The 13,313-nt window shown below is 57.4% G+C and overlaps 1 protein-coding gene across 3 annotated transcripts in view; it reads right to left on the reverse strand.

Annotated features, from left to right (window-relative positions):
* Positions 1-5,565: 5,565 nt before the first annotated feature.
* Positions 5,566-13,313, reverse strand: part of UCKL1 (uridine-cytidine kinase 1 like 1) — a 42,562-nt gene continuing 34,814 nt past the window's right edge. For all 3 annotated transcript variants that reach the window (XM_044985261.1, XM_044985262.1, XM_044985260.1), the window contains exons 9-15: positions 10,783-10,881; positions 9,959-10,052; positions 9,057-9,119; positions 8,280-8,402; positions 7,502-7,609; positions 6,702-6,858; positions 5,566-5,949 (exon numbers count right to left, since the gene is read on the reverse strand). In XM_044985261.1, coding sequence (XP_044841196.1) covers positions 5,879-5,949; positions 6,702-6,858; positions 7,502-7,609; positions 8,280-8,402; positions 9,057-9,119; positions 9,959-10,052; positions 10,783-10,881 — 715 coding nt within the window. In that variant the 3' untranslated portion in view covers positions 5,566-5,878. The remainder of the gene's footprint in view (positions 5,950-6,701; positions 6,859-7,501; positions 7,610-8,279; positions 8,403-9,056; positions 9,120-9,958; positions 10,053-10,782; positions 10,882-13,313) is intronic.

Consider the following 13,313-nt stretch of genomic DNA (forward strand, 5'->3'; position numbering starts at 1 on the left):
AGCATCAATCCCTGGGTTAGCACAGTTGCAGGGGAGACACAAAGAGGGGTTAGGCTTGAGCCCAGACTCAAGCACAGGGTTACATTGCAGTGTAGACATACCCAGAGGGCAAGTCACACACAGCTGCAGAAGCGAGAAGGAAATTGGTTCCATCGCTGAGGCCTCTTCACTTGCCAAGTTAAATGGCGTCCTTGTCTAACGCCTACAAAGGGATGCTGGTAGCTCCCTCTTTGTCCCTTGGAGAAAGGTGTGTGTACGCTCTTGTACGCCTCACTAAGGGCTTGTCTGCCCTGGAACGTGGGACAGCTTTACCCTAAAGTGGTAGGACCTGCCTAGCGGGCTTGCTGTTATAGCGCTATGAAGGTGCTTTATGCCAGCAGAGCTCTTCCTCTACAGCCAAACAGCAGCGTAAAGCACATGCCGCCAGCTCCAACTGCAGGCACAGGAGACGTGGTACCGGTGCACGAGTTAGAACTGTAAAACTTTTGAAGTGCAGAGCAGCCCTAAGAGCTGGTTTATAGCCTAGTGTCAGCTCCCTAATACAAGCAGGGCTCCAAATATAGGCCAAACCACTGGTCCCCTCAGTAACCAACTATGTGACACGCTATACACTTTGGGAGCAGGCGAAGGAGGGGGTAGCATGGTCAAAGGGAGTCACAAAACCTACAGCCAGACCCATGGGCCCAGCTCCTTTAGGGGCGTTAGGTGCCTAGTTCTCACAGCGTTTGATGTTTGTTAGGACCCTGAAGATCTTTGAGACTCTGGGCACTGAAGATTTGGAGATGGTTTTTCCCAGCTTGCCCGGGGAAATCTTCACTGCTCCTGGGCCAAACGCAGGAGAAGGAGACACTTCCAGGACTCCAAAAGGCTGTCTATAAGGTGAAAGTTTCTGGCCTCTTTCCACCTTGGCGGGGCAGCTCTGCTCACCTGGCTAACTTTGTGCTATGTAGCAGCCTTTCAACTGCTAGTCCCCTGTCTGAGCTCACCTGGCTTGATGGCTGGTCTGTTCCCGCAGGACAAATTACGCTTGCCCGGCTATTTAAAAGCAATCCCTGCTGTGCCAGGATGAGTTAGAGAGGCCTGGCTAATGGTGATGTCGACAGTTCTGCTAGGGCAGGTCCCTATGTACCGTCCAATCAGCAACAATCTGGGGACAGGAATATTGTGATTAAAAATGACAGCCCCCCCACCCCCTTGAATTTTGGGATGGATGCCCACTGGCCAAGCTCTCAGGAGCCTGCAGTGTTTGGCCTTTCTCAAATCTCCACACTGTTTCAAAGCACATTTCAAGCCACTTATATGACTAGCTCTGGCAAACACATGCTAAATTCATAGGCCATAAAAGATTGCACCAGATGGGCTTCTGGTTACCCAGTCTGTGCCCAGAAGCCCCACCATGTGCTTTGTTTGACCAACCATATCTACCCAACCCACCTGACTTTAGTTTGCATGACCATGCGCAAGCTGTCGAAAGTCATTGTGCCTCAGTTTACCCATGTAAAGCAGGGGCAATGCCTGCCCATACCTGAGAAGCACTGCATTTGCCATGTACAACAACTTTATTGAACGTACTAACTCTTAGGCAACGCTATGTATCCTTGCATGCCAGCAGATGGCGCTCTATTAATTAATGAGCTACGGGCCATAACTGGCAGCATGTTGACAGCTAGCCCTGAGAGCCCGCAATGGCGGTGCTAAGTGCTGGCTTGCGCTTGCTCATTCAGCATCAGCCCTGCAAGCAGGCGGGTGCTTTGCAGCTTGGGGCGCTGTGACTCCTAATTGCACAATGGTGCAGCTGCTGCAGGACAGCAAAGCGCTGGCGGCTGAAGCCTGGGCCTCCAGCCCCTTTAATTTTAAATGACCATTTTGCCAGTGAGCAATTGAGGTCTTGCAGCGGCCAGCGGGGCAGATTTGCTGTTCACCAAACCTGCAGCCGGAGCGCTGGGGGTGTCTGTAAGCAAGACAGCGCCAAACTGGGACCGCCCTTGGGCTGAGGGCTAGAGCTCTTATTAAGGAGGGGCAAGGTTATCCAACGTGCCTAAGTGACTTCGCAGCCTGCATCCCATTTCCAAACGCGCCACTGCAAGGAAAAACCCACGGCACCGAGTCGCAGCGCCCAAGGCAGTTGACTCAGGCTCACGCTGCTGGGCTAAAATAGGCCCAGGCTCCAGCCCAGCTGGAAACAGCTCCATTGCTATCGTTAGCCCCTCAAGCCTGAGACAACTGACCCGGGTGCTGAGACCCAGTGAGGTGGGATTCTCTTTGGGGTGTAGATGTAACCCACACACCTCCTGGGTGTGGGGTTCTGTTCCTTCTACTGGCACCGAGACCACTTAGAGAGACATTAGTGAGTCTGCTCGATAGCCTTAGCTAACAGCCGGCTGGCTTTTATCTCATGCAGCAGAGACTCATGCATCAAGCGTCAGAGGTCCCACCTTGGATCCTGCCCACCGACAACTGGGGCCTGTCAGCATTACATAAACAGACCCTTAAAGGCCTCAGTCTCGCTGAAAAAAATCAAGGCTTCTCTGGCTCTTGCAGTGCTTTACCCAGGCAGCAATGGCTCATCATCGGCCAAGTGGGGAAACTGAGGCACAGAGGAGCAAAGTGACTTGCAGAAGGTTACAAAGTACCTCTTGGAACAGGGAATAGAGCCCAGCATGCCTTGCTCCCGAGTCCAGTGCATCGTCCACTGGGCCACACCGCTGCCTTCCTATTGTTATCTTCCTACACAGCCCTGGCCCACAGCCTCAGGCACGGAACGCCCAATGAGTTCCTATTTCCTAGCAGCTGGAGGTCCCTGGTGTCCTGGCTGATGTGCCAGGGAACAGAAAGGAGTTTTCTAAAACTCTGCCTGAGTCTCCGCAGGCTGCAGCCTCCTCCCTGAGAGCCTCTGTCATCTTACTGCGCGTCAGCTCTCCCCGCGGCAGCGAAAAGGCTGCACGATGCTGCCCCTCCGCGCTGCGCTTGGCTGCCAGCAAATGATGGCAGGCTGCAAGTAACGAGGCGGGAGACAGACTGTTTTCCATCCTCCTGCTCTGGGGAAGGTGCTGCTACGTACAGCGGGAGGGGCTCGTAGGCTAATTGTCAGCGGTTTGGTTAGGGTGACCCTGCCAGTGAACCCCCAGCCTCCCAGCCAGTGTCCTCCTCTTCCACCTCAGACCAGAGCCTGCCTTGCAGTCTAGGAGCTGCCAGCTTGTCACACCTTCACGGCCTGTTTCGTGGTGGCCCAGGACACGAGCCCTTTGTCACGTACTCCACGAACGCAGGGATGCACTGGGTGCTGCAGGGGCAGGGGTGGCTGCTAGCCTGCTTTGAGACAGTGCCATTATCACCCCCCTTCCCCCTGTGTGGCACAAGGGCAGGGGGGGTGGGTCATGCGTTTTGTGTGGCAGCAGCCACCACTGGCTGCTTTGACACCAGAAGGGTTCTGGGGTGTCAGAGCACCCTCAATTCCCACTTGTGGGGCTTTCAAATCCAAGGGGCTTTACGGGGAGCATGGAGTTCCTCAGGACGCAGCCAGCCACGCTGCTCCCCTCCCGCAGCCTGCAGCCCGCAGGGCCATGCTCCACCCTTCGCTGGTGTAGCGAGACCTGTGGATGCGTGTCCAGGCCGCCCACTCACCTCCCCCGTAGCCTGCAGCGCAGGAAGTACAAGGCCTAGGCCCAGCTAAGCGGATTGTCCGGCGCTGGAGTTCAGCCACCACTCCGCAGGGCAGGGGCTAGCTTGATGGAAGCGTTTTTCTGGCGACCTCGCAGTGTCTAGCCTGGGGCTTATGGCAGCTTAACGACCTCTCTCCCGGGGGTGAACTCCCTCCCAGGGATGTAGCTAGCAGAGGCGTGGAGCACCCACAGATCAGCTCCTCCCCTCTCCCCCCCAGCATCTCCCACCCGCCACAATCAGCTGTTCAGCGGCATGCAGGAGGTGCTGGGGGGTGGGGGTGGGGGTGGGGATGGGGAGTGGGGCAGGGTGGGAAGAGGTGGCGTGGGGGCTTGGGGGAAGGAGTTGAGTGGGGCATGGCTTGGGGCAGAGCAGGGGTCAAGCCCCCCCCAGGAATTCAGCGCCTCTGCTAGGTTGACCTACATTTTAGGTATAGGGCAGGGCTTGGAGGGAACCCCCTGGCCCAGGCCTAGCACTGGCCTCCCTCGGCGAGGTCTGGGTTTGGGTCACACCTGCCGCGGCTTGCCTCGCTGCTCCCGCTTTGGCACTGCAGCTAGCGCTGCGGGTCACTTCCTCAGCCACGGAAACTCACTCTCTCTCACTGCATGTGTGCTTACGAGCTTTCGGGCCACCTACGCCTGGAGGTATTTTTAGTGCGAGCTTATCAGGTGTCGGCACTGCCTCCCCGCACAGCTTTCAAGTGCCGAGATCCTGCGTCCGCCGCGTGCGGGGCTGAGTTTGTTTTAATTAGCTGAGGATTTGCGCAAGAAGCTACACTAGTGAGTGCTGCTATTTTGAGCCCAAACCCCTCACTGATTTCCACCCCGCTGCCCCCACGCAGCTTCCTGCCCACATGACCTCTGCTAAGCCCTTCCAATAAGCACATTCCTGCCTCAGCTGTCAGCTCACGGGGTGCACCGGGGCGCTGGGCCCTCTCCCTGCAGCGCAGCAGGGCTGGGCGGATTGAATCTCTCCTGCTCCTGCTGCCAGCAGCTCGGGTGTGATGATGAACCTGGCCCTGAGGAGGGGAAAATATTGGAGGCTGCTCTGAAATCCTGCAGGAAACTAGCCCTGGCTGCTCAGCTGTGCAGGTTCCCTGTCATCATCCATTTATTCTGGCAGGGCCCCCTTCCCAGGAGGTTTACAAAACTCGAGCAGCTTCCTGCAGACAGTCCCCGGCCCGCCCCACTGTGTGACAGCTCTGACTCAGCGAGGACAAGCCCGAGGAGGGGACACAGAGAGCAGGCCCCATCCAGGGAGATCAAGAACCACAGGAGCCAGCGTGTCCGCACGCGGCTGCTCTCAGCCTGGCTGCGGCGTGTACCACGTTCTCCTTCCTGCCTTGGGCTCCCTGTTCCCACAGTGGGCTTTAGCCCTCCTGCTAGTGTCTGCACTGATGGGAACAGGCAGCCCCTGGAGCGGGAGCCAGCCACGCAGGCAGGAGTCGCTTCTGACCGCTGGCCAGAGCGGCAAGGACCCAGTGAAGCTGCAGCAATGGCCTGTGCTGCAAACATCAGTCCCCACCAGTGCGGCTGTTCGCTGCGGAGTGACAGGAAGACAAGGATACAGCACAACTCTCACATCCCCCAGCGCTCCTCCTTCCTCTCGCTGGGACAGCAGGACAGCGCCTCCGCCCTCAGCCATGGCCATCCTTGCCTTTCAGAGTGCCTAGCAGCACCGTGCTGCTCCTTTTCCGGTCCCCGCCCAGGCCTGTGCCCTCCTCGGTGCTGTATCGTGTGTCCCAGGACAGACTGGCGACAGTGGAGAAGGGATCGGAGCAATTTCAACCCAGGCACCAGATTCAGGGTGATAAAGCTCATTTTAAAACTCCTCCTGGGTTTATCTAGGAGCTGCATGGGGATTAGACCTGCACCTGGCCAGGGGGTTGGGTCTATGCTGCAAGAAAACTGGAGAAAATCTTTATTTTGTTCATTATAAAATCTCACATAAGTTACATAGGCAAATATTTAAATTAAAATAAATTAACTCCGCTCTAAAGTGGGACACGTGCCTGTGCACATACAGTCAGCTAGGATTTGCATTTCTTCCTTTTTAAAAAATAGGCCCTAGACTTCAAACGCAACAGTTGAAAAAAGATCTATGCCCCAGGGGAAATCTCTTTGGAAATGTACAACAGAAGAGTAAGGTGCAGTGGCAAAGCTGCCTCAGCTCCAGGGTGGGGTCCCGTCTTCTGACCCAGGGCAGACGGGGGTGTTTGCTAAGTGTCTAGGGTGTCGTCGCTCCAGTCAGGGGGGGCGTCGGTCCCGAAGTAGCGATCTCCAAAATTCCCTAGGGCACGGGGGCAAGGGGAGAGAGAGACACATGCACAAGGCGTCAATGTCAAGTTACCCACGGAGATCGGAGCCGCAGGACACCCTTAACCCCGCCGGGTGGGAACTACCCCTGCCTCCCAAAGAACACGAAGGACGATTGCTCTGACATCCCGTGGGAGAGCCCCCCCCCAGGACAGCGTGCAAGAACAGAGGGGCTGCTGGGCCGCCCACGCGCTCTGCTCTCCCACATGGGCACGGGAAGGCCAATGAGCACCCCCAGGGCAGGGGGCGTCAGTTTCCGTCACTTGCAAAACGAAGGTGGAGAAGACGTGCTGAATGAGGAGACAGCGGTGGGATCAGAGCAACCTTCTTTATTTCCCCTTCTTGGGCGATCGCTGCCAGCAGCCCTTCTCTTCTGCTCCAGCGGGCACGGCTCGCGTCAGAGAACCCCTCCTCGAGAGCTGGGCAATCGCCCCAGCCTGCCACAGACCAGGGATCAGCCACTCCCTGTCCAGCTCTGCAGTGCCAGCCTGTTAGACCCAGGCTGGCTGACCCTACGGCTCATGCTGTCCCTGCTGCCTTTTCCTTGTAGACTTTGCCCCCAGTGGACTCTGGAGGGGCTGAGGCTCCTGTGCGCTGTCTGGGGAAGGAGCAGAGCCTGTCCTCGGTGAAAGGCTGCATGCTCGCGTAGCAAGGCTCTGCACCCCTCTCCTGCCCGGCCATCCCACCCCAAGCAGGTTCCGGAGCCTGTTCCCGGCGGGCACTCACCGATGCCGGGGATGATCCGGAAAAGGTTGTTCACCTTCTTGTCCACAGCTGTTGTGATGATTTTCACCTGGGGGAAGGCGTAGGCCACCGAGTGGACGCCCATCTCCGCCATCAGCAGAGAGAGAAGGAAGATTTTGTCCTCAGGGACGTCGTGATCCTACGAGAGAGTCACGGCGTGAAGGGGGGGAGTCACCGCTCTGGAGAGACCCCTCCTCGTTATGCACAGTCCACGGCGGCGCAAGGGTCTGTGCGCCCCTCCTCCCCCAGCCCCAATACGCCCCAGCCCTGACTTGGAGAGAGCTCCGCTTTCAAGCAGTTCAAACCCTCGGCCTCCCACCCCAAAAGGCCAACACTGTGATTGGGCCCCTGCCCCCGGGGACTGAGAGCAGCCCCCGTCCTCATCTCCCTCTCAGAGCCTCGTCTCCTGGCACCCCAGGACCCGATCTCCCGGCTGGGCTGGGGCCGCCGGGAACCAAGTCTCGGGAAGGAGCTGGCTTGCGTTGGATGTGAATTCAGTCCCCGCAGGGCTTGTCCTGCTGTGCTGCCCCAGGGGAGGGCGACTATGAGTGTCTGGCCGCGAAGGTCTCTGTAGCTTGCACCACGCCAGCCGGCCTCCTTCCTCCTTTCCCCGCGGGGCCCAGGTTTAACGGTGCTGGCGTCAGCTTCGTTTACTTGGACTCCGGGATTGTGCATCAGAGAGCTGGGCTGGACCCACCCCCTCCCCAAGTTCCCAGCACCCCCAGGGCTGCTCCGGGGTTTCCCTTTCTGAACGGAGACGGGCCCACGCCACCCCTCCTTACCAGCAGCACTCTCACGGCCATCATGGCCGCCGCCCCTGTGGAGACCGTGCAGTCCATCAAGATCACGTGATCTTCACTAATGTCCTTCGGCAACCTCAGGTAGTGGAGCTGGGCAGGGGACAGGCCAGAGAGAGATCTGGGAAAAGCTCTGTTCACACCTCCCTTAGCTGGGCGGGGGATGCGCCACCGGCCGCAGGGCATCACTGCCCATTTACCCCGTTGCTGGCAGGATTACTGGGCTGGGCTGAATCAGGTACAGGCTGCCGGCCTGTCACCGGGCCCTTTGTTTACGAGGCAGCTGCTGCTAAACGGCTAGCCGGGCTGGTGCTGACCAGACGGGGACCAACGCTTAGTGGGGAGCCTGCATTTAAAAAGCCCCAGCGACCTCAGCCCAATTGTGTTTAATGGCGAGTGCACCAGCATGTGCACGTTTCAGTGCCTCCCTCGCACGCCTAGTTACCTTCCTGCCACACTCAGCTGTGGCCGGTGTACGTGCCACTGGCTAGATGTCTAGCAGTCACTGCACGTGCAGCTACATACGCATTTTTGCAGACGACTGTGAAAGCCTTTGCTTGAAGCCAGACATTTTGGGTCTCAGTGACTGATGAATGCTCATTAAATATGAAAGCCACCAACCAGCCGGCTCCTGACGAGACCTGCTGTGGCCAGCAGGAATGAACGAACTGATTGCAATTAACAGGCACGCGGCAGCGTTAGCGATCCCGGCGACAGAGAGGCCGCTGCTGCGAATGGTCCCGGGTCACAAGGCGCCCTTTACCTCTGGCTCTCCAGTGTTGCTGTTGGTCTGGATGAGGATGGTGCCGATTCGGACGTCCTTGCACACGGCTCGGAGCGCCGGCTCCATGGTCTCGCCTGCTCTCAGGATAGACACACCTGTGATCTGCCACAGAGAGCGGGGATGAAGCGGTCATGCGGGGCCCCTCAAATGCTCCCATGCCACCGTTCCCTGGTGTCCAAAGGAACCAGCCCTAGCAAGGATCTACAGCCTCAAGGCACTTCACAGCAGCAGGTAGGATCATTAGCCCCACTTGATCAACGGGGTCCCGGGCCCTACCTGAAGTCAGTTGAAGAGCTGTGCGCAGAACGCAGCCCCCAGGCCTGGTCTCCTGCTCCCGTTTGCCCAGGCCAGCAATGGGACTGAGCCATGCACGGCTGCGTGTGAACCATGTCTCCTCCAGCAGTGACAGGGTTAAGCAGCGAGCTCCTCACAGCTACCACCCAGACACAGCTGCCTCCCCAACAGGGAGGATGAGAAGCGGAGCGATTCGGAGCACCCACAGGCACGCACCCCTCATTAGTGCTACTTAAGGGCCTGACCTGACTAGTCACTGCTGTAAATTAAGCTGCAGGATCCCCTGGTTTTTACAGCCCAGCAGCAAGCCAGCCAGCCCCCGGAGCAGACCCAGCTATTCCAGACGCTGAGGGGCCCAATCAAAGGCCCGTTAAGTCAGGGGGAGTCTTCCCATTGACTTCAATGGGCGTAGGATCTGAGCCCACCGAGTGCCATTGAATCCAGCCTTCCCCTTCCCCTTACCTGCTTCCCACTGTAGGATCTGCCTTCGTAGTCCTCTCCCTGAGGGGTCTGCACAGTGCAGCTCTAGACAGATCACAGCACAAGCGTTAACACGGGCTCAGACCACCAGCGCACCGGAGACCGGGCACAAAAGCCACAGGCTGGTGCACCATGGAAAGTCATGGAGCCAGGGGACCTGGGGAGGTGATGGAGCCCTGGACACCAGCCGTGCGAGCCAGAGAAGGCCCCTTACTGAGGTGCAGAGGTCCAGCCGCCTCAGAAACATGGCTGCGCCTGCACTGTGCTCTCTGCTCCCAAAGCCGAGTGATGGACGCGCCCTCGTGCGATACAATTACCCGCCCCACAGCAGCAGCGACAGTGGAGACACAGCTTTTTTTGGGGGGGGGGTGAGGGGCAGTCCAAGGCCATGGAATGAACCCCCCCGGAAATGAAGGACCATCCCAACCCTCCCTCCCCACCTTCCACGCCAAGGGCAAGGTGCATTTCTTTGATCTGCCTTCTATAACATACAGGAGAGAAAGAGAGAGCGAGACAGACAGACAGTGTGTGTGTGTGTGTGTATAAAATCACACTCACACCCACTGCCAACACACAACACGCCCCTGCATATCCTTTCCCCTCCGGGGAAGAGGCGAGAACAAACTACGTGACAGCTGTCAGTGACACTGCTCACTGCACTGCTGGAAGGTGTGTAGACACTACGGGGATGAGTGTGGTGTAAGAACCCGTATACAACAGACTAGGGTCCCATCTCTGGTGACTGCTGCTGTCTGACCTAGGAGAATCATTTCTTTTTAGCCTTTAGAGGGCAAGTCCAGAGGCAAACGCAGACCTCCCCTTATCCCCCCAGAAAGGAGAGAACAACGGGCTTTCCGCGCCATCCCCTCGTTCCCTGTAGGTACCCGGAAAGGCAGAAACGACAGCGCGTGCTCAATCAGCAGCCGCATCAGCCTCTTGGAGTAGAAAATGAACTCGTCTCGGCTGGTCTCCTTGTCTCTAATGGGGAGAGGAGAAAGGCACGACCGTCAGTGAGAACTCTCCAGGAGAGGCTGAGTGTGAGTCAGAGGCTGCCTTAAGGGTGAGGCAGGATCGTGTAGGAAGGAAAAGGTGGACCAGATAAACAGGGCAGGTTCCTCAGCCTCCTCCCAGGTAGAGGCAGCTGATTCCATCACAGGCCTTCCACCGGGGGATCCAGCCGAGGACCCTGAACCTCTCCAGGCCCCTTTACCGGGAACTGTGCGATGTCGGGTCATCCTGCCCCACCCCAGGTTGTAGTTTTGTTGCTGGGACACAGGCACTTTTGCAAAGGGGAAGCTCCAAGGTGGAGCAATCGCTCTGGGCCAGAGCCCCTGGGTTCTAATCCTAACGCTGCCGCGATCTTGCCGTGGGGCTTTGGGCAGGTCTCTTACCTCTCTATGCCTCCGTTTCGGTCTGTACCAACCCAGCTCTTGGGGTGGTGGTAGGAACAGCTGTTCACGGCTGTACAGGGCACCGAACATGCAGACGCTTAGCGTTACGGGTTGACATGATCAGATTTTAAATGGATGATTCTAGGAAGCGGGTGAGAACTGCCCAGCCCAACTAGGGTCTCTGGCCCGGGGCAGGATTTCATCTCTGGGGGGCCCTACGAGTGGGAGATGTCAAACGCCCAGACCAAGGCTGGATGATGCTAAAAGCCCCCACACCCTTAGCCTCACCCGCTCCAAACGCGAGGTGGCGCGCTTACCGGATGATGGTGTGCATGCCGCGCACTTGCGGGGTACTCTTCAGCACGCTGAGGGTCCGAGGAAGGGGATGGCACTGGTGGGCAGAGGCCAACGCTGCCCTGGAGACCAACACAACACCGCAGCTACGTGAGTGCTCGTTCACGTGCAGAAGCAGGCATCCAGCCAAACCCCAAGGAAGACACACACAGGTGACAAGGGGGTTGTTAATGACACTAATGAGGAGCCATATCTAGAATCCTGGAGCCTTCGCATCCCACCAGCCCACTCCTGCCCCCAAGACAGCTGGGATGTTAAGGCTCCAAACTGGCTGCACAAACCTATTTACCATCCAGGATGTGCCAGTTACTGTAACTGACCAGTCGTGTCAGGAGAGATGAAGCTTCTCCATAAAGCAGATCACACTCCTGCTGCTCACGGGTCTCATCTGTTTCCTTTCCCCCAATTCACTGGATGGAGCCCTCAGTCAGTCAGTGAGGAAGGGACAGCTATGGCAAACGCTCAGGAGTAAAGTATCTCAAACGTGACCCCATAAAAGGTGCCTCTCAGAGCAAATATTTTCTGGCACATCATCAGAAGCAGGGTACTTGGTCAGGGTGTCCCACTCCCATGCACTGGCTGACAGCTTTGATCCCTTGGGATGCACGACTGTTCTAGGAAGGGTTTGGTGTGGGAGCTCTGGTCCATTCAGAGACAGTCACGTCATTACAAAACTAGGAACAGCCTCAAGACGCTTTATAGCTGGACAGGGCTGGTGGCTGGGGTGACATCTCTGGATGACAAATCAATTAACATTGCTGAGCGCAATGCCTATTCCTGGACCAAGGAAATGCCATTGATAATGGGTTCCCATTAGCCTGCCTCTCTCTGTTTGAAAGACGTAGTACGGGCACGTCTCTGGCTGGAAAGGATGAACCAATCAGCTTTGCACGTGAGGAACGCTGGACTCAGGCAGCTGTGCATTGGGTCACACAAAAAATGACTGCAACTGGTTCGGGAATATATTGGAGGAAGGAAAAGATAAAAGCACCAGCCAGGTAAAGATTTAGTAGAGAACCACCCTGGTTAAGTAATGCAACACACACAAGCAAGCCAGGAGGAAGATGACTAGGTAGGGATTGAGGAAAGGGGGCATGGCGACCAGATTCCTCCACCTACCCAGTCATCCTCTGGCCTGGGCTAAAACAAATGCAAATCAACACGCAAGCGAAGCCCGTTGAACGTTTGAGGGTTTTGTGCTTATTCCACTAGCTCCTGTTTTGATTGTTAAAAAACAAAGAGATGTTTCTTTATGGAAACAGACTCTCTCTGTGCCCATGACACCAGGGCTGCAGCAGCCTGTGAACATGCTGCATGTGTGGGCATGCAGGGATCCACCCTGATGCATCAGCTGATTACGTAGAAAGGCTGTAATAGGTTCGGAGGAGGGTGTGTGTGTGTGGGGGGGTTCCACTCCCCAGACAGAGGTAGAAATTTCAATGGCAGGAGCCAAGCTGGGAAAGGGCATTTGTGAAATACTTTGAGGGGATCTCTCAATACACCCCCACCAAGGGTGGAGAGACCCAGTGTGCAGGAAAACTGTGCTCCCCTTTACAAAGGGGGTGCATGGGGTGCACTCAGTTCTAGGGGGAGGCTTTGCAAGAGCGTTATCCAAAGTGCCACCCCGGCCCCACTTGTGCTCTGAAATAAGACGAACCCCTCAAAAGCTCCGGGGCGGGTGGTCAGCGAAACAAGCTGCACTCGGTTAGTGAGGAAGAACCCCACGTTAGTCTCCCTGGCACCCGGCTTGTGTCCCACCCTTCCCCATGCCCACGCCAGCAGCGAGAGGCTCCTGCAAGTCCCCTCCTCCTGCCGCTGCTCCAGGCTTCCGCGGGGCGACCTGAGGGGGGCTGTCGCACCCCAGCCTCGCTAGAAGGACCCAATCCTGCAGCCACTTTAAATGGGGAATGGCTGCAGGATCGGGCCCACAAACAGGTCTGGACTTGGCCCACACAGGTCTGAGAGGAGGAGAAGGGTGTGTGTGTGTGTGGGGGGGGGTCGAGAGGGATAAAAAACAAACAAAAAAAGGAGAAATCATCAAAGAAACCAGCTGGAGCCAACATTCCACGTCACAAAACAAGAGCAAGAGGCTTGGGGGTCTCCAGCATGTCCCCTTCTGGGAGAACGGGCTGCCGCCCCCGCAGCGCTGCTGGGGCCGGGATAACGGGGCCCTGCCTTTACACAGCACCCGGATCCCAAAGCGCGTCACACCCTGACCCGAAACGCAGGGCTCCACGCACCCGCCGCCCGGGGGAACGAGGCAGTTCTGTGGCAGGGGCCAGCAACAGCTCCAACCGCAGGGCACCCACAGCGGATGGAAAGCGCCCAGAGGTGGAATTTGAACAGGCCACTAGGACAAGCGACCTCGATCCCCGTGAAGAGTCCCATGGGCTCCTCAGACCACTCCCCCGGGGTCGCCTCTCTGCTGAAAGACAGCGCTCCAGGCTGGCAAAACTGCTGCACAAGAGCCAGCGGTAACGGCTCCCGGGCAGAG

This window comes from Mauremys mutica, chromosome 13, assembly GCF_020497125.1.
Source record: "Mauremys mutica isolate MM-2020 ecotype Southern chromosome 13, ASM2049712v1, whole genome shotgun sequence".
NCBI classification, from domain to species: Eukaryota; Metazoa; Chordata; order Testudines; family Geoemydidae; genus Mauremys; species Mauremys mutica.